The 21,403-nt window shown below is 43.6% G+C and overlaps 2 protein-coding genes across 2 annotated transcripts; both read right to left on the bottom strand.

Moving 5' to 3' along the window:
• Nucleotides 1-16,005: 16,005 nt before the first annotated feature.
• MELLADRAFT_94696 (uncharacterized protein) lies at nt 16,006-17,080 on the bottom strand (the record flags this gene model as incomplete). The annotated part of the gene is made up of 2 exons (XM_007417308.1): nt 16,006-16,818; nt 16,973-17,080. 2 exons carry the CDS (start codon nt 17,078-17,080, stop codon nt 16,006-16,008), a joined length of 921 nt encoding a protein of 306 aa, XP_007417370.1.
• Nucleotides 17,081-19,077: 1,997 nt separating this feature from the next.
• On the bottom strand, nt 19,078-21,136 carry MELLADRAFT_94695 (uncharacterized protein; the record flags this gene model as incomplete). The annotated part of the gene is made up of 6 exons (XM_007417307.1): nt 19,078-19,565; nt 19,631-19,920; nt 19,981-19,984; nt 20,051-20,368; nt 20,431-20,513; nt 20,580-21,136. 6 exons carry the CDS (start codon nt 21,134-21,136, stop codon nt 19,078-19,080), a joined length of 1,740 nt encoding a protein of 579 aa, XP_007417369.1.
• Nucleotides 21,137-21,403: the final 267 nt, after the last annotated feature.

Below are 21,403 nucleotides of genomic sequence, written 5' to 3'. Positions count from 1 at the left end.
AGTGAAGTGGACATCAAGCCAAGGAAGAAGAGGAAGAAGGGGAAGAAGAAAGTGGTTAAAATTGAACCTCAAGATTCAGAATTACGGTTCAGCCGGGGTGATGATGTCAAGAAGTTCTTACGGGATTTTGAGGTTGCGGCACAGGTTGATGGAGCAAGCGGTTTAGACATGGCAATGCAAGTTTGTGCATTTGTGAATGGGAAGGATTTAAAGGAGGAAATTAAGGAACTTAAAGGTTGGGGAGAAGGAGAATGGGATTGGAAGTTGTTGAAGATGGAAATGAAGGACCGGTATGCATCAATACGGGAGGCGCCTAAGTACACGGTGGAGGATTTGAAGGAGCTAGCCTTGGATTCTGAAAGTAATGGAGGAATTGACTCAAAGTTAGAGTTTGAAGGGTTCAGGCATAAATTTGATAGTATCCTAGTCTATCTCAAGAAGTACAATTACATTGACTCCGAGGATGAGATATGTAACAACTATTACAGGGCATTCTCGGATAGTATGCAGAAGAAGATCAAGGAGAAGTTAAGGAGTGATGGGGACTTGAGAAAGACAAAGGATGGAAGGCACCGGCTGCCGGGGTGGAGAGTACTTAAGAAGACAGTTCATATGGTGTTACAAGAGGAGGTAGAATTGGTATTTGAAGAGTTAAGAGGAAAGAAAGAGGTGGAGACCAAGAAGGATGAGGAACTCAAGGAAAAGCTGGTACAGAAGGATAAAGAGAGAAAGGTTTGAACAAGAAGATTGGAGGCAAGGTGTCAGACGAGGCTACCATCAGCGAGTTGGTTCGTCAGTTTGCGGCATGGAGTGGGCAAGGGATGAGCCAACCTTTGGCTGTCAACCCAAACAGACAAGTCCACGGCGGGTTCTGGAACAGTTCGTATTCTGGACAACAAAACAACTTTGGTCCGCCGGCTCAAAACAGAGGAGGACCCGAACCTCAGTTTAATTCTTCAACTTATTTCCGGGGAGGTCAACAGGGAGGACAGTTCAACAACAATGCTTCCAGACCCAACAATCAAACTGGCGGGCGGTATATGAACTTTGGAATGAATAGAGGACGAGGAGGATATGGAGGTAATAGGGGTGGATATGGTGGGAATCAAGGTGGTAGAGGAGGTTACAACTCAAGTTACCAATGGAATACTTCAGCTGGCCAGTACCAAGGCAACAACGGTAACCAGCAGCCATCCAGCGGACCAGCAGGACCACCTCCACAACAATGGGCCTCCTAGAGGAGAGTTTCAACAGTCAAACTTCAGAGATGGTCCTCTGATGTGTTATTACTGTGCAAGAGAAGGACATGGTCATAACAGGTGTCCAGATAAGCAACGGGACATAAATGATGGATATGTTACCGAGCATAATAATACCTATATACCGTCTAATGGTGCGGTAATCCGGTGGGACAGTAGTAGACCTATTAGGGCGGTAGTTGCAGATTATTCATTGCAAGTGGAGCAGGCAAAGATTGCAGCAAAGGGGGCACAAAGCCAAAGTGCACCTCCGGCAGAACCAGCTAAGGCGGCAGTAGTACCTGAAAAGACTGTTGTTACTGGGATACTGACTAAAGATGAGTCTGGTGGACCTCAAATTCAGGAACTTAGGGCAAGCTGTGACATATTGGAAGAATGGAAGGCTCCTGGAATTACTAGTAAAGGATTTAAGGCTGCAATGGCGGGAGCAGGGACTAAGGTTTTTGATGTAGAAGTGAAAAGAGGGAGAGGTAGAGCTGAACCGGCAGAGGCGCCGAAGAAGAAGAAGGTTACAATGTCAAAGGACAATGAGGAACAAGGAGACGAAATCATTGAGTTGGCCGAAGACAAAGATAGTAGTGAAGATATCCCGTTGGCGGAATTGAAAGAAAGGAAGAGGCCAACTATAGTAGCACCAAAGATTCAGAAGAAGGATATAGTCAAGGGAAGATTCAAGAGACCGGCGGAGAAAGGTTATGAGGGGGTGATGGATAATGTGGTGACAAAAATAATGAAGACCAAGATAGAGGCAGAGGTTGGGGAACTGTGTGCTATCTCACCAGCATTGGCAGAACATGTCAAGAAGCAGGTTTCTAAGCGGCGGGTTGTTATTCCTAGGATCATCAAGCCATTAAGAGCAGCTGCTGGCGGATTGGATGAAGAGGAGTCTAGTTCAGAGAGTGAAGATGATGGGGAGGATGTACTATACTCTTGTCCTTTAGGATATTTGGACATTATGCTTGGCGGAAAGAAGAAAAGGGTTAAGGCCTTGGTTGATTCTGGCTCACAAATCAACATCCTTCCGAAATCAGTAGCGGAGGAGTTAGGGTTGACCGGATTGGTGTCTATTAGATCAGGAGTTAGAGGCATTGGAGGACAGAGGACAGAGTTAGTTGGGATTGGGGAGGCTATAGAAGTGGTAGTAGGGACTAGAGTGCAGGGTGTGGCTCACTTGTGGATTGCCAAGGAGAGTAAATGTCCAATCTTATTGGGACGGCCCTTCCTTATGGACTTTAGAGCGGGAATGGAGTTTGGGAAAGCAGTCGGGGAGAGGTTGACCTTAAAGGATGAAAGAGGTATCTGGACAAGGTTTACTATTTGCCAGCCAGATGAAGGGGACTGGGAAAGAGAGTTGGATCTTGGGGAGAAAAGAACTACTATGGTGGAGGTCAATTTGGCTCGGCTGCGGCAAGAAGTTCAGGAGGAGGATTCAGGCTCCGTTCCAAGTTATGTGGAAGAGATGTCTGGTGAAGACAAGTCTTTTTTGTAGGGGATGTTGGTGAATCAATGGGCGTTCAGTATATAGCAAATCCAAGTTACCTTGGGTGTCCATCACCAACTATTGAAGAAACGGGAACTTGGTTGTGTATGAATAATAATTTCAACTCTCAGTCTCATTTTCAGTCTCGAGGTTCTCCTCAAGTTTCTTATATTCCATTCCTCTTGGAAGTACGGGCAAGTAAGGTGGGTTAATGATTTGTTCTACTGGGGGAACGTAGATAATCATCCTCATGTAATATCTCCCGATAATGAAATACAGAGCCCTTCAGATATGTCCTTCCACCTAGAATACCTAGCCTCTACTGAGACTCAATACCCTATACGTGGTGTGGGGATGGTCCCATAAGTAGTAGCACTCGGGTTTGGGGAGGTTGAGCCCAAACTGAGAGCTACCACCTGTGGGACGAGAACAGACCTGAGAAGGTTCGACTTCTCAACCCGGGAGGTGGGTGGGTTTTTATGAAATTTTCTATGAGGGAAGGAATCCTATAGAAACTTGAACTTGCTGAGGGAGTGCAGGATGTGTCGAGAGAGGAATTGGATTGGAGTGGGAGAAATTTTTCTCCTCCTTCCAATTCTTCCAAAATCCCAGCCAACCAGATGTCACAGTCTAGTAGTGACATCTCAGTTGCTTCTTCACACACCTGTCACTCCCTACCTCCTTCAGGAATGGACTTTAGTGTACATCCGCGAGCTCCTGAACACTATGCAATCCATTCCTCTTGGAAGTACGGGCAAGTAAGGTGGGTTAATGATTTGTTCTACTGGGGGAACGTAGATAATCATCCTCATGTAATATCTCCCGATAATGAAATACAGAGCCCTTCAGATATGTCCTTCCACCTAGAATACCTAGCCTCTACTGAGACTCAATACCCTATACGTGGTGTGGGGATGGTCCCATAAGTAGTAGCACTCGGGTTTGGGGAGGTTGAGCCCAAACTGAGAGCTACCACCTGTGGGACAAGAACAGACCTGAGAAGGTTTGACTTCTCAACCCCCAATCTCACGAGAGCGTGGAGATCCGTGAGCCTTGGAAGTCGAACCACCCCACTCTCCGCTCTCTCGTATCCCCAGTACTGTATCCCAGAACCAACACCCCTTCTTGTCCAAGTCAGAGCAGCCTCGCTGTTTGTTATGCTCCCTATTGTCCCCCGGTTAGGCAGCTCGGGGACACATCTGAGTCTAGGGTTCTCCAACCTTGAGTACAGATGGTAGGTATTAAAGTTTTATGTGGAGTCTACCTCATACTGTACTAATACATCTCCCCTGTGGTCTGGGGGGGCCCCTTCCAGACAAGGTTTGAGCCATCAGTCCTGTAAGAAAGGCTTTGGGCGATCTCTCCGTTATTAGGTTTCAAGCGGGAACTCACTGAGCATACGCTCGATTTCTCTCGAGGAGAACCATGACATCTATTGCATAACGATTCAAGTTAGATTTCCCAAGATTTCCTAGACCCTTCTATTTCCTGATAACTGAAGTTTTCTAAACTACCGCGGGACCTTCTTCCAAAGGACCAATTCAAACTCCCGTTCGTCTCTCTAATCATCTTCGATCCTAATCGGCTTCAGCAATTTCACCGTCTCTACCATTTCCTTCTTGCTGAATTTCCTAAGGTATATCATGTATGCATCTGAGGCCCACCTTCCGTTCGCTTTTATCGACTCTCTAGTGGCTCCTAAGTTCCAACGAAAGGGAGGCCCCGCCGATACGGAAGGAATGCCCGTACAACGCTTTGTCACCTGGTGCTCGACTCTGATTCCAAAGGTCTCTAAGCTTCCGTACCACCATTCTCTTCTTCAAGCATACTAACTTCCCATCTAACTCGAAACTGAAAACCGGGTCTGATGGCCGTTTTGTTCGGAAGTTGTATAGTGACTTAAGCATTCGCACAGGGTCCAACAACGATTTCTGCCTTACAAGTTGAATCTTCTGGATTTCTCCTTGCTTTGCGGTCTTCGCCTCATGCAGATCGATCGTCGCAAACGAGTAGTCTTCCGCCCATCTCACGTCGCTCCACAGTGGCACCCTCTTCTTTGGGTCATCAGAGACCAACTCTCCTAGTCTTGCTGTCCCCCAAAAGGCGACCAAGGCGATGGTCATAACCACTAGGTCTCCTTCTGCTACCGGTGATAGCACCTTTGTTAGAGCCAACAAATCGGACACGAGAACCGGAGGGCGTATTTTCTGGGACATGTGTAAGTCTAATTCGACTTGCACCGAGGCTTTAAACAGCAGGTTCACCGATTCATCTACTCTGTGCGGGTATTCCTTCCTATGAAATCTATGCCATGCTTTTATTCCGGCCACGTAGGATTTCAACGTGGTCGATTTCACCGATTCGTCTTCTTCTGCCAGGTTTTTGTTCTTTTTTGATGCCCAGACGACGAATCGAAGCAAGATATCTCCGTCAATTGGCAATAGGAGTCGTTTATCTACCCTCTTCACTTCTGCAAACCGAAGTAGCTTTACTATGCCGGAATTGTAGTGTCGTAGTGTGCCGTCTCTCCATGATCCTCGTAAAAAATGTCGCTGGACTTCGTCAGTGTCCAAACGGTCAATTCCAAGTGAGTCCTTCTTAAAAGCTCCATACAGTCTCGTAGCTTTCTTCAAGTTTATCGTTTCCGGGTTTAAGTCCTCTTCTAACTTCGCTTTCCGTTGTCTAGATTTCCTCATCTTGTGAGGTTATCCAAGGGGGGGTTATCTGGGATAGGAGGTGGCGAAGGTCTTCCGGAACAGTCACGACTACTTCGTTGTACCAGAGCAGGTCTTTCAATTTCCCCCTCGATAACTCGTCGGCTTTATTATCTTTAGATGAAACATGTTTCTGTTTCACGTTGCAGCCTAGGTGAGTGAGTAGACGCTGAATCAATTTCCATTCATCGTTCACGTCCTGATCCTTGGACTTCCTCTTCTTTATCGCATGTTCCGTTGTAGTGTTGTCCGTATGGACTCGGAACCGTCGACCCCTCACATTAGTGGTCTTTTCAAGGACCAGGAGACCAAGTCTTATGGCTACGGTCTCCGCCCAGGCGATTCGCCTCTTCCCTGCGGGCCGATCTTTCGTTTCCCAGTCTGGAACAAAGCGAAAGCAGGCCCAGAAGGATCCTATGAGGACCCCAATTCTAGAGGGGGATGGAAGTTCCGACGTAGGATCATAATGTCAGTGACCTCGTCTTCCCAGGTCTTGACTACTTGAAGGACACTCACCCGTATGATGACGCAGCATCACCGACCCATCCGACCTCCTCTGGTACTGGATTTGGGGCTATCGGGCACGCGTTGAACGAGGATAGGCAGGTGTCCCACTCTTTCAGATCTTCGCCCACGTCGCTTGGGGTCTTACGCTTCGCATGGATGTTTTTCCACGACTTTTTCCATCGATGTAAAGAACTGAGGTAGGCTGCCATGTGGGGAACAATGTACACTGTGTGTACCAACCGCCCCACAAAAGTATCTACTTGAGTAAGTTTCCACTCTTCTCCCTGGACCAAGAACTCCTTTATCTGAGACCGCCGCTGATGTAATTTGTCTGTTGGTAGCCTGACCGTGTGGTTCAGCCCGTTCCACACAAAGCCTAGGAACCTTTGTTCCTCTCGGAAGTCCCTATTTTTCTTCGGGTTTGTCCTAACCCCCATCGACCTACTCAACTCTTCTATATCTTGTAGTGATGAGCCGTGATCTGGTCTACGAAGGATCAGATTGTCATCTACCCACCGGAAGATGACTGGGAAACCTAATTTCTTCACCACTATCCACTTCCAAGTCTCCGCCGGGGCGCCAAAAACACCACAACTCGCAACTCCACCAAAACCAACCGCTAGATCGACCCAAACTCTGCCTCTGAAATCTACGATAATCAGGAACTGTCTTTGCGAAGGGTGTACTCCCAGTTGCCTATAGGCCTTGGCCCAATCGACCAAAGCCAATTCCCATTCTCCCGGATTGGCGGCAAGGAAACGAGCAACAGTTTTAAAATCGTCCCATCTCGTTTTGTAATTCTTTTTGTCTACGAAAGAGTTTACCGACGGGATGTCGGGGTCGCGTTTGGGGTAAGATAGGTCATTAATCAGCCTTAGAGACCCATCCCCATTGATCGCGCTACCCATCGGGTTGGAGCGAAAGAAGCCATAATTTTTGTAGACTTCTTCGTGGGTATATGGGCCTGCAATCCGTCCTGCTCTTAGCTCTCGTTCCAATGTACGTTCAATCTCCACTTCGACATCTCTAGCTGAGGAGTGATTCTCCGGCGTATACCATGGTAGGTTCCCCAGCGTGTGTTGGGGTATCCCCAAACAAAAACCTTCCTTAAAGCCCTCTAAAATGTATGAGATATCGTCCTGCAGTCCCGTCTCCTCCATCAAAGTCTTCCACCTATCGAGTACCATTTCCGTTCTAACCGGTGCCGGCCAAAGTCCAACCCCATCTACCTTGAATGTCTGTCTATCCTTCAACGGTAAGATTTTCTTCATCTCTACCTTGGTCGAGGTATCCGAGGAAGAAGATGACGAGTCTGAGTTCTCAATGCTCTCCACCTCCTCTAGATCATGTCGGTCATTCACCTGGGGGTCTTTATCTTTCACTTCTACCCGTGGTATCGACAAGGCAGGGTGCTCTTCCTCCACAATCGGCAGATGTTTGGGACTGAACGTTTCCCGCTAATCATCCCACAAATAAAAAGGGGGGGGAACGGCAAACGAGTAGTAAGAATCTGATCAATTTTTCATTCCATATTGCACCAATATTGTCTTGAAGCGGGAACTAATTCTAAAACAATTCTGAGGGTGGTAAGAAATAACCCGTACCATGTATCAGAATGTCAACAACATAAACCCACAACACACACAAGCACAAACAAGTAGTACAAGCGTTGAAGAGACAGGAAAATCCCAAGTGTTATTGCGGTAACCCAAATCACAAACCGATGGAATGGAGGGGGATTTGGGAAGTCATGGAGGGAGATAAAGGGAGAGATCAAAAGGAGTTCTGCACGTTAGTAATCTGCCCTCCTCATACTCATTCTGGGCTAGACAGCTCACCAAGCACCCTCTCCACCCTTTTGGGTTTTCCCACCCTTCTGGGATCCAGTATGCTTGCTCGCATGCTGTTGACCCTGAGTCACCCAGTCCTGACCATTCGTGGACGAGTGGTGAGGAGCACTCTTCTGTGCTTGGCCATAAGAGCCACTGTAAGCGCTACCTCTACCCCTATTTCCTCCTCTCTTCTTCCTAAACTTTCCTGAACTACCTCCTCCACCATCTCTCTCTTTCAACGATCCGTCCATCTTCCCCTTCGACGAGCCTGCTACCGGTGTTTCTACAACTGGGGGTTGGCCTGTGAAGAAGTCGAAGCCAAATTTAGGTTGGCCTGGGGCGTAGGGATTTCCGTCGAACTTCAAATCCCCCGCTGTCTCACAGTCCCAACGTGCTTGTCTCACCGCCAGTTTCTGAACCCCTCTCGGCAACACCACTATATCGACTTTAACTTTCCCTCTCCTTCCGTCTTTCTTCATTCCATAGATGATCCTCGAGCGCTTCTGAAACACCACCGCTCTCACCGCTAGATGGTACCTTAAGCTTACCATCCAGCTCTTATATTTCACCATCAACTCGTTCACCAATATCTTGTGAGTTGATATCCACGCTGCGTAAGCTCCGTGGCCGTATACCTCTTCAGCGTATCTGGCTTCAAGATCGCAGGCCATGACAAAATCACCATAGTACATCTGCCTCTCTTGGTCTCTCTCCGAAATCGAGGCATTGATACCCTTCTTCCATTTTTTCGACCCGTCTTGTACAGCCGAATGGAACGCTTCGATGTAGGAACGACGAAACACCGATAGGGGGACATACTTCTTGAACTTCCTGAAGTTCTTGTCCCATTCGTCGGGTAGATCCGGTAAGTCAAGGCCTGAAACAGTGTCTAAACCGAATTCAAGTTTCTTCTGTTTCGAAGATTTCCCTTCCTCCGAATCAGAGGAGCCAGAGGATGACTCCGTAGAACTGGGGGAGTCTGACGAACTTAACGAGGAGCTTGACGAAGTTTGTTCCTCCAAGGACGAATCCGACGAAGAAGATCTGTCAGAGGAATCATCCGAGCTACTATCGCTAGAGGATGATGCGCTAGAATCCGAGCTAGAGGAAGAGTAACGTCGATTCCTCTTCTTGGAAGACTTTTTACTCGGTTTCCGTTTCCTCTTTGAAGACTTCTTTGACGACTTCTTCGATTTGCTTTTGTCCTTTTTCTTCCCCCCCTTCATTTGCTTGCTCTTTCTCACCAGCCGTGGTTCCTTCTCCAGCTTTTTAGCATCCGCTTCTCGCATCTCCGATTGTAAGACCTTGATAGTGTCTAAATCTTCATGGTCGATTGCGTACATCAAACAATCCATAAGGGAGCTCGAAGCTTTCGGCTTTTGTTTGTCCGAGGTGAGTTCATGCTTCTTAGCCGATGGTTCTTTGGCCTGATGATCTAAATGGTTCAACAGGTTTGGGGCTGATTCACAGCAAAACCCAAGTACCCAAATGAGTGAAATCAATCGAACCCATAACAAGTCAGTTTATCTTGGTCCCCAGTCAGTAACTTGGACATAGGTGGGGGTTAACAGAGGGATCGAGTAAGGTCAGATTGCATCTACGTTTTTAAAGAAACGGAGCTAATCGTAATCTCTCTTCAACCTCAACACGTGAATCTATCACGCGTGGTAGAGTCCCTCTTCCAGGAAACGACCAAGGTGTTCTACTCCCTGGCTCGCTTCTCTCCCGTTCTCACTCGTCCTTCGGAAGGAGAATTCGGCGAGGCAGCCTCCACTTGGTGGGGCTGTGGTGTCCACGACGGAGAGGTCTCAAGCTGGGTGAGTCACTCATCTACGCCTTCGTTATAAGTGGAAGGAGCTCTCTAAAGCTGCAACTATCCTAATTAGGGGATAATCAGGGGAGCCCGTAGGCTTCTACCCTGGCCTCTCCGACAGGAGCCTCTTTCAAGGCTACTACTGTCACCCGTCTTCAGACTCATGTCAGATGTGACCGGTCTATCGATAAGCTGAGAGAGGAAACCCAAATTGGGGTACAGTGGAGGGGGGGGGGAGGGGCGAGGAGACGCTCAATGGGTAAAGGAAAGAATTTCAAGCAAGGCTTACAAAGGTCGTCCTGTATCAAGTATCTGTAAGATTTCCCTAAGTCAACCGAACTCTCGTCTTCCGAGGAGTAATCCTTGATCTTTACCGCCTTCCCTTTTCCCTTTTTCCCCTTAAGACTTTTCTTCTTCTTCACTGACTTCTTTCTCTTCTTCTTTCCAGAGCTCTCTCCACTACTCAACTCATCCACACTCTCCGAATCACTTTCCTCCCTTCTATCCATCAACTCCGCCTTCAACACCTCTCCGTCTTCCTTCGACGTCCCTGCGCCAGCATGCGCCTCTCCGCCTGGAACTTCGACCATCAGTGGGTTCGTGCCATGATCATTCGAGACCTCCTTCATCTGGTTGATAGGGTTGTCTTCCAGGGGTGTCGACATGTGGTCACGTTGCGATCCGAGAGGGTCTCCTTCATCCATCGGTGGTGCACGAGAATGAGCTCTTCGAGATCGACCTTCTGCTTGCTCTTTTAGTTTCCGCGCATGCGCCTGCTTCTTCTCTTCATCTTGGTTGATCATCTCCGTCATGTTCTTCGATTGGTAAACTGGTGTTTTGGTTGTCTTTCTTTTCAACTGTCTCCACATCCACGTAATCTTAGATGTCGTATTTTTATGAAATTTTCTATGAGGGAAGGAATCCTATAGAAACTTGAACTTCCTGAGGGAGTGCAGGATGTGTCGAGAGAGGAATTGGATTGGAGTGGGAGAAATTTTTCTCCTCCTTCCAATTCTTCCAAAATCCCAGCCAACCAGATGTCACAGTCTAGTAGTGACATCTCAGTTGCTTCTTCACACACCTGTCACTCCCTACCTCCTTCAGGAATGGACTTTAGTGTACATCCGCGAGCTCCTGCACACTATGCAATTCATCATCTTTGGTATCAAGGGAGGAAGAGCAAGTGGGAGAAGTTTTGGAGGATAGTATATATTTTGGTTCAGAGTTTAGTTCTTCTTTTAGTTTTATTGAATCCTCTTTATCTCAGTCTCAATTCTCAAGTCGTGGTGTACAATTAGAAGATTATGGCGGAAGTATGCAGGAGTTAGAAAACGGAATCAGAGGGGGTTTATTGGAGGAAGAAGAATGGGAGATGGTGAAGGCGCTAAATGAAGGTTTTGACATTAGGCAGCAAGCAGAGGTTTGCGAGAGATGAAGGAGGGGAGAGTTATTATGTTTTGCGGCAAAGTACAAGTCAGTGGCGAAGAAGGTCCAGACGGTCAATGCAGCTATGCCACAAAGTCTCAATCCACCCTTACAGAGACCACCAATGTCAAGGGATCCATATGAAACACCTTTGTCAATGAATCCTCTGGAATGTGTGGAGACAAAGAAGACAACATTGGAGCGGTTGAAGATGTGTAATTTTGGGCCTCAAGATTGGTTAAGTGATGAAGAGATGAAGTTATTATTACATGTAGTAGTATTAAGGGAAGGGGCAATTGCTTATTGTGAAGAAGAAAGGGGTGTTTTGAGGCATTCTTATGGATTTCCCTGTGCCATTCCAGTGGTGGACCATCAACCTTGGCAGAAGAAGCCAATTCCGATTCCGGCGGCTATCAAACCAGAATACATTGAATTAATCAGACAACGGCTAAGGACAGGATTGTATGAACAGTCAACCTCAAGCTATTCAAGCCCAGTATTTTGTGTGAAGAAACAGGATGGTAAATTAAGAGTGGTCCATGACTTACAAGAATTGAATAAGGTCACCATCAAGGATGCGGGAATGCCTCCGGCACCTGAAGAGTTCGTGGAATCATTTGCAGGGAGAGCATGTTATGGCTTAGGTGATATTATGGGAGGATATGATGAAAGAGAGTTGGCAGATTTTTCAAGGCCCTTAACAACTTTTGAAACACCATTGGGAAGATTTCAACTTACTAGATTACCTCAAGGTGCAACAAATTCAGTAGCAGTATATCAAGCTCAAATGATGTGGATTCTTCAAGATGAAATTCCACAGAATGTAGGTATCTTCATTGATGACGGCGGAATCAAAGGTCCTGATTCTACCTATGGCGATGCAGGGCTGGAAGAAAATCCCGGCATTAGGCGTTTCATATGGGAATATGCGGTTACTTTAGAAAGAGTTTTGTTTAGGATTGAAGAGGCGGGACTTACAGTTTCAGGGAAGAAGTTTGCAGTTTGTGTGCCAGCATTGGAGATTGTGGGACATGTGGTCTGTAAGGAGGGAAGGACAATATCAAAGAAGAAGAAGAACAAGATTCAGAATTGGCCGGTTCCCAGAAACACTACAGAGGTTTTGGGATTTCTCGGAATGTGCATATATGTGAGGATGTTTATTAAGGACTTCTCTAAGATTGCAGCACCTATGAGAAGGTTGACTAGGAAAGATGTGGAATGGGATTGGGATGAAGAGTGTCAGGAAGCTTTGGATAAGCTGAAACAAATTATTGGGGAAGATATTATGTTGAAGGGATTGGAATATGGGGAAGGCGCAGGCAAAATTATCTTGGCGGTAGACTCAAGTCAAATGGCAGCAGGAGGTGTATTGATGCAAGAAGATAAGCAAGGGAAGGCAAGGCCGGTGTTCTACGAATCATTGGTGTTTTCACCGGTAGAAGCAAGATATTCCCAGCCCAAACTAGAACTATGTGGTGTTGCAAGAATACTTAAGAAATTCCAAAGCAACTTGTGGGGACAACACTTTGAGCTTCAGGTAGACGCAAAGTCTTTGGTAGAAATGATCAACAGGCCAACTTTACCAAATGCACCAATGACTAGATGGGTGGCATTTATTCAATTATTTTCCTTTGATATTGTTCATAAGTCAGGAAAGAGTTTTGGGATGCCAGATGGACTTTCACGAAGACCAGTCGGGGAAGATTCAACGTCCAAAGGAGAAGATTTTGATGAAGAAAAGGATGATATTACTCCACATGAGGGTTTCCCAGTTTCTACTATTGATGATAATAATGAAATGATACCTTGGACTCAAGAAGGATTATGGGCATCACTTGAAGAATATCTAAAAGGTTTTCATAGACCTCCAAATTTTTCTGATGAAGATTTTCAATGGATACAACATAGGTCAAAGACTTTCTTCATGGAGCGGGGAAGATTAAAGAAGAGGGGAATACCTTGCGGAAGATTAGTAGTGTCAAGAAAAGAAGGTCAAGAGATAGTGTTACAAAGATTACATGAAGAGATGGGACATAGAGGTGTAGAAGAAACTTATAGAAGATGCTTAGTTAGGTTTTGGTGGCCGGAGATGAAGGAAGACGTGAGAAGATGGGTGATGTCTTGTGAAGCTTGTCAAAGAAGAAGTCCCAATACTCAAAAGGAAAGAGGACATGCTACGGGGAAGCTATGGTGTTTGGAAGGGTTAGTCTAGATGCTGTGCACATTAAGACTAGTAAATATAAGTACTTGATTGTGGCAAGAGATGATCTTTCAGGATGGGTTGAAGCCAAACCTTTACAAAAGTTAACTTCAAAGGTGGTGTCAGATTTCATTTTGAAAGAGTGGATTTGGAGATATGGGGCGGTGAAGTGTTTTACAGTAGATGGAGGGCCAGAATTTAAGGGAGAATTAAGAGAGGCAGTGAGTTTATCAGGATCAAAGATGGGGGAGGCTACTGCTTATTGGCCGCAAGGTGAAGGAATGGTAGAGCGTGGACACCAACCGTTGAAGAATACCTTGGTGAAAATGTGCGGTGAAGATGGAAGGAAGTGGGCGGAGAAATTACCTTTAGTGTTATTCTCAGACAGGATTTCCACTAAGAGGACAACTGGATTCTCACCTTATGAAGTTCTTTTCAATCAGAAAGCAATTTTACCAGTGGACGTTGAGGTAGGGACTTTTCTTGGGGTGGATTGGGATAAAGTTACTACCAGGGAGGAGTTATTAATGGCAAGAGTGGAGCAGTTGGAACAGAGGGATGAAATGTTAAAGAAGGCTTATGACAGGATGATGAAGACAAGGACGGAGGGTATTATATATTGGGATAAGAAGAACTCACATAGGTTAAGAGGTGCTTTGGAGGCTGGGGATTTAGTCTTAGTGTATAACAAAAGCTTGGAATCCCAATGGGGGAAATTATTCAAGGATAGGTGGAATGGGCCTTATAGGGTGAAGGAACAATATCCGGGAGGATCTTATATTTTGGAGGAATTGGACGGGACAGTGTTAAGCAGGCGGGTGGCAGCTGAACATATCAAGAGTTTTTTTCCGAGAGGGGTTTCAGGGGTTTCAGTGCAGGAAGATTTTCAAGAGGAGGAATCAGCAAGTACGGGAAGTTCAGGATAAGATAAATAAAAATAATTCTCTTCAAAGTTTTTTCTTTTTTGTGTTGGTTCGGTGTGTATATGTTGGGGTGTTTTCTTGTGTCTTTGTTTCTCTTTAAAGGTGGACTGTATTTGTATGGGATTGGTGAATTTAGTGTTAAAGCGGGCGTAGTTCGGTGGATTTTTTCTTATTATTACTTTCTCTTTATCTTTGGCGGTGTGGGATAGGATAGTTGAGGATGGTGGATGTTGGCAGGATGGAGAGTTATCAAAATCAAACAACAAAAGTAGTGGGTACGGGGCGGGCGCAACAATCATCAAATCAAAATTCAACATTCAATCAATCAAGCTGAATTTGGAATACTACTTAAAATCAATTTTCTTTCTTTCTTTCTTCTCTTTTTCTTTTATTCTTCATATACTTCAAATTAAGTCAATCAATAGCAGGGGGCACTGGATGGGTATAAGTTACAAAATTAAATTCAACAATCAGTCAACTTAAACAATAAAACAACATTAATGGATTACTGCTATAAACAATTTTCACAATTTTCTCTTTTTTTCTTTAGTTATGGTTATTATAAATCAAGTTTCTCTTTATCAGTTTCTTTTATTTTTCCGGTGGTGTTTGGTATAGGTTGATGAGGATGGAGGATAGATGGCGGGTATGGATAGTCAAAATGAATCAGAATTAAATTACATACAATCAAATCAAATTACAAGAAGTAAGATAAAATGAATCAATCAAATATCAATTATTAAAATAAGTTACATTCAATACTACATAAAAATAAATTTCACATAGAACCTTTTAAATCACAACACTTTTACTATCAAAATGGTTTCGCGGAGTACGGGTTATGTTTCTCTTTTATCTTTTTTCTGTTCTACGGGGACGGAGTTGGTAGTTGAGGATGGTGGATTAGCTGGCTGGTATTAGGATATAGTGTTACAAGTATCAAATCAAAGTTGTTAAATATTAACTTACATCAAAGTAAGACTGTAGTAGGGTGTTTGGGGAGAGGCTGCGCATTATCAACAATTCAATCAAAGCAGCAGCAAAATTACAATAAAATTACATATAAAATGGTTACTACTACAGCATGATCTTCTTTCTTGTTTTCTTTCTTTGGTATGGGTTGCGGACAAGTGGTATGAGTGTATGAGGAGGTTGGATTGTGTAGGACAGCAATGATGATTACTATTATGGAAATTTTTATCTGAGGTGTAGACGGGTTTTGATAAGGGACTGGAAACTTAGTAAGGGATTAAAAGATAACACGACTCTGGGATATTTACTTATAGCTTAAAATTTTGAAGGTAGTTGGTACATATATTCTTGCAATATAGTACGAGTAGTATCCGGGACAGACTCCAGTGTGCATTACATTAGTGCCAAGGCCTAGTTTAGAGGTTACTTGGGGATTGGTTCAGTTAGTTTGAATTACGGGAATAAGAATTATGGACAACAAATCAAATAAGTATAGTTACAAGTGGACGGAAAGGAGTTAGTGGAATAATTTAATTTAGTATGACGTGGAAGTTTACTGTTTGAAATGTGTCGTATAAATCAAATAAAGGTGGACATAGTGGGTTTTAATCTAAGTTGGGGGAGGTGGATCAAGAATTTAAAGAGTGAAAGTCAAAAGGGAACTCACAATCATTCCAACAAAATTGGTTCTTTATTATTATTCACGATTTTTTCTAAGGGATTTTCCTACTACAACATTATACAGAAGATTTTTTTGGATTTAATATTTAACAAGAAACCAAAACACAAGTCACAAGTCAAGAAGCAGTAAAGAATGGTAAAAGTACAACATAAGTAGACAAGTCATAGAAATACAACAAAAGAAAAACAATACAAATTCCTAATGGAAAGCACAATTTTTACCCTTGTCAGAAGAAGAAGTACTAGGATTAGAAGGTTCAGAAGAAGGAGGATGCATGATAAAATGAGCAACAAGAGATTTCAACCTTCGAACAAGACAGACTCTAGCGTGGACCTCTTTTTCAGAGTTAGGATCAAAGACGGACCAATGTTCATACAAGCTTTCTACCATATGTTGAGTAAGACTAGCAATGGTATTGGCGGAGGAAGAAGAAGGAACATATCTACCTACACGTCTAATTTCTTCAGATAAATCTACTTTTTTAGCAAACCAGAAAAGAACAGCTTTATCACCATATTTTTTAATACATTCTTCAATCACAGCATCTAGGGGTGGTTCAACAGGGTTAGTGGTTTTTGGAACAGGTTCTGGTTCTAAATCAACAACATTGGTAGATTCTACATTAATAGCATTGGAAGAAAAAGTAGGAGGAGGGTCTTCAACTTTGACGGGAGGTGATTTTGGTCGAGTTGGTACAAAAGGAGTAACAAATGGGTTGAGAGCTGGAGGTGAGGCTCGGGGAGGTGGTTGATTGGGCGTGTGAGGCTTACACTTTGGGGGTTTAGGATAAGGATGATAGTGAGGTTTAGCATTAGAGGAACTAGAGTTTGGGGTGAAATTAAGAGGAGCGTTTCCCCAATTGTTCCACATTCGAACGTCTTCCCTCCACTTTAAATGCAAATTAGGATCAGCAGGCTTGTCGGGTTTAGAAGTCCAGGCCATGATGCGAGCACGACATTCAGCAGCAGTCTTGTTTTTGTTACCAGCAACGTAAGGGTTCGAGAGAAGAGGCTCAACAAGAATGTCGCCGTTGGAATTGGTTAAGGGAGGCCATTCTAGAGATAAAGAGAGAGGGGAAGAAGACACGGGGATAATACAAACAAAATATTAAAGGTCATCAGTAACAATCAAGGTTATAAAGAGTAAACAGAAAACAGGGACTTACCACAGAACCTGCCACGTTTGGCGCATTGGTCACAACTTTCAAGAGGAGGAGGTAAACGAGTTGAGCGAGGAGCGGAATTGTAGACAATCCAAGAGCAAGAGATATCATCCTCTAGGCAGCAAGCACACTTTGTGGGATGAGGCTTGTAAGGTACCATTGTATTACACTACATAAATCATAAAACACCAAGGTTAGAGAACATACAAGTTAGTTAAAGACAGAAGGAAATTTGAACATAACAGAACATACCTGGGTGGGAACCAACGAGTAAAATGAAAGGCAGATACAAGAATGGAGGATAGAAACAATATTAGCATATGTACGGATCAAAACAGAATAAAGAGTTAAGTAAATCTGACATACCTGGGTTTAGATAATAGTCAAATGAGCTATTTAACACGTTCGATTACAGTAACACAAAAGAGTAATTACACTGTGTGGATTAATAAATAAACAATTAAAAGGGGTCAAACAATCAGCGAACAAAAGGAAGTGTTGTTAGGGGTTTTAAAAGTAACATACCAATTAATGTAAATAAAACACAGGCTACGAGTTAAGGGATAACGTCTTGATAATAAGATGGATTGGATTCGATAAGGGTAGATAGGTCACAATAGAGCAATTACACTACAAAAAGTGTTGAAGATGAGAATAAACACGATATCGATAGCAGGACAAGTTGAAAAGGGATCGATAGTTTGAATGAACATACCAAGTAATGAAGAAAGTGATACCAGCAAGCTAAAAATGCGAAATTAAGGGTGAAGGGAGTATAACACTAAAGGACTTGGAATTGATTGGTGAACAAATTAAGAGGGCTATTTGAGGACAAATGCGAAGTTGGGGGAGGATGTGGAAAGCAGAAAATATGCCTAAAAACATCTCTTTTTATATCAAGCATTCTTGGCTCAATTTTTACTTGCACTCGAATTTTTTTACTTGCACTCGAATTTTTTTACTCGCACTCGTGACTCTTACTCGCACACTCATTTTTTAATTCAGTCAATTTAATTTTTTATTTTCATTCAAAAACAAGAAAGACAACTAACATAAAAAAGAGAAAACAAGTTAAAAGAAAACAACATAAAAGAAAATAAAACAATATTTCACACCTGCGTCCCGGGGGTTTTCAGGGGTGTGGTCAATCAAAATTTGGTTCTCATACCTCCCAGACCTCCACATTTGACAAATTTTTCTGGCATGTTTGGAGAAAAATATTTTTTCAGTCAAAAGTTGCTCAAAAAAACACAATTTTGAGCTTTGCCGTGCATCTAAGCGGGACAAGTCTTTGTTGACCCCCCAAATCTAGCAAAATTCATACCCCTGTGACATCTACGTTAAATTTCACGGATTTTGGAGATTGTGAAATTCATACATCATTTTTTGGAAAAAATCAGATTCATACCTGTCACACCCCATGTCAATTTTTTTTTCCCAAAAATTCATACCTCCCACGTCAACCGGCTTTGGTGGGGTTTGCCAGGGTCCTGGGGCGATGATTTCAACATAATTGTATTTGAAGTTCAACTACAATTATGTTATGTATGTTTCTCAGGCGCAATTTATGGTAGTAGAAGGTAGTAGAACGTCAAATACATACAATAGATTTTGATTTAAATAGATCCCAATAGTGCACTCATGCCCAATTGATGTCTTGCACAGCCTTGGCTTTGGCAACTCCATTCAAATATCTTGTAAATTTGATACATATGTACATACTATGATCAATATTTTGACCGCCAGGAAAATCTGTTTTCAAAGGAACGATTTCAAGATGGTGACAAATAATTGGGGTGGATATCTCCAAGACCGGATCCATAACAAATTTCAAAGGAATCACACGTGAGAGTGGACCGTTCAGGTACACCTTAGAACGGGGAGTCAATACAACAATTCTTGTGGGTTTAAGATTGAAACATAGTATATTTACTATTCAGACATTCAAGTTTGAAAACAAGCAACTGGGTCAAAGTGTAGTTCAGCATTCAAAGCAACACTTTTGAAAACCAAATCAAGGAACACTTTGGACGAGAATAAGAAAGATAAAAAAACAGAAAACAGAAATAAGTGGGAAGATTTGAAAGTGATCATGGCCATTATACAAGTCAAGCAAGATCACAGGTAGCACCTCCTTCACCTTCAGTACCTTGAGTCGCAGATGCAGTGGCCTCAGCTGCCAGCTCAGCCTTTTGGGATTTGCTTGGCTGGCCTGATTGTTCAATGACTTGAGGAATTTGAGGAATTTGCGAATTTGATGCACAAGGCTGGGAATTTTGAAGTTTGGAAGCAATTGACTGATTGTCTGTGGTATGAGGTGGTCCACTTGGTTGAGATTGGCTTTCAGTGATATGATGTTTGCCTTTGCTTGGTTGAACTTCAACCTCCTTCATGAGTTTAAATTTACCATCCTTCAGATCGCTGAGCCAACTACGGCGAGCCTTGGCATTCATGCCTGTGAATCCTTTGTCAAAATCATCTTTAGACAGTGCAGAGTTGGTAGCGCTTTCAACCTTCAGTTTGCGTTCTTGGAGAGAAGCAATCGGATTCGGTGTGCGAGGGAACGGCTTATAATCGTCCTTTCCAACAAGATTGACTACGTGTGGGATTATTTGTAAGATTACAAGTAGAAATGGAAATACAAAGTTAAATTTAACTTACGTACGAGCTCATTGAGCTGCCCACCCAAATTCCTCTTGTCAATGTATGATTGATTGTTTGATGGCCGCTTCGCGGGTAAAGTTCCATTCTTTGGACTAGCAACGGCTTGAACTTTTTCGACAATTGATCCGTGTTGACAATAAACAGGAAACACATGCTGAAGTTGTGCCCTGTCAGAAACCCACTGAACAATCTCTTCCTGACTACTATGTTCTCGACACCATCCTTCCCCTCCAGTGTTATTACTACATGCAATGATGTAGTAATCTATTCCTAGCATTTGATGATCACTTTCAAGCTGTAATCAAATGTGTCAGATATTACATTTGTGAAACAAACTGAAGACAGACTTGACTTGAAGAAAACCTCATCTGTTGCGCAATTTTTTTGAAACTCAAAAGAGAACATTTTCCTCCTTACTAGCACAGGCTGCAGGTGTATTCAGCTCGCAATCCTTGGCCACTTTCTTTGTATTGACTAGTTTATCGTAGATGAGCTGGTATCGAAGTTCGTCCTCTTCGCTCAATTTGGGGACCTCGGGAATAAGAACTGAAGTATCTCCAGAGGCGTTGTCAGAGAAAGAAATGGCTGAATAGTTGGGATAGCCACCAAGAGCAAAGAAAACTGGTGATTTGAACACAGTAAGTTGGTTGACCGTGAGTGTGTTATAGGCAACGTGGTTGGCTTTATTGTGATTTGCCAGAATGGCTGCTGAATCTGGGTGTCCTCGGGTAGGAACTATAACATAAACATAAGATGATTAGCCATCTAGTCAGACAAGTATAAGTAAACATACATACTAGGAAACTTGTTGGCATCAAGTGCAAAATTTAACCACCTATGCCACGGATTATTGGCATGTGTTGTGCCACTGACAAGGCCCCTGCAAAGAATATCTTGTTAGCATAGTGATCAACGTTGATGATTGAATACAGAAAGATAAACTGACAAGGCACGTTTCAACGTAGTAATATCAACATGAGAAACCATCGCAATCATGTGAAGGGAAGTTTCAAGACTTTCAAGAACCGCCTTTGCTTCAACAAGCACCTCTGCGCTCAACTGGTGGTTAGATGATTTCTGACGCTGAAGCTGGTCTGTGATGCGTCTGAGAGGCCAGAATCTTTTGACTTGATGATAGTTCTTCAAAGTAATGTCATCAAGATCAAGATCTTGGATATCTTGCACTGGTTCAGTGTGAATTGGTAGGGGCTGTTGTTGCTGAGTAGCAGAGGGCGTGGGTAGATGATTCGCGTCTGTGTTGGCGGATGCTGCAGAACCAAGACCACGACGAGATGTTGTATGAGTCTCCTGATTATGTGAGCGCTTGGTTTCTGGTAATGATGAATCGGCATTGGTAATGGCATCGTTGGAACGTGTGCTCTGATAACTCCGGCGGACCGGCTTTTTGAGTGTAATGACAATCACACTCCTTTGAGGACCATATCTCCCTTTGAGTACTATATTGCTCCTTGGATGCCACACTGTTATTTTTTCATTACTCATATGTTATATGTTGAACACAATTGACTATCACTTGCATTCAATATCCATGTTTTTGTATCCACGCTTGAGATGTCCTGGTTTTTGCATCCATGTCTTCACATTTCCTGTGCAAGGATCTAACCTCAAATTAAGTCAGTGCTAAGGAGGATCAACTTTACAATCTTATAGACTGAGGTAGCCTCTTCTATATTCAGTTTGTACTGACTGTGAAGCGGGAGAAAACCCTTTAAGCAGGCAATCATGCCAGATTTGATACAAATAACTCAC

Source organism: Melampsora larici-populina (assembly GCF_000204055.1).
Source record: "Melampsora larici-populina 98AG31 unplaced genomic scaffold MELLAscaffold_71, whole genome shotgun sequence".
Lineage (NCBI taxonomy): Eukaryota > Fungi > Basidiomycota > Pucciniomycetes > Pucciniales > Melampsoraceae > Melampsora > Melampsora laricis-populina.
Note: the sequence above shows the minus strand (reverse complement) of the source record. Positions and strands in the feature narration are given on the sequence as shown.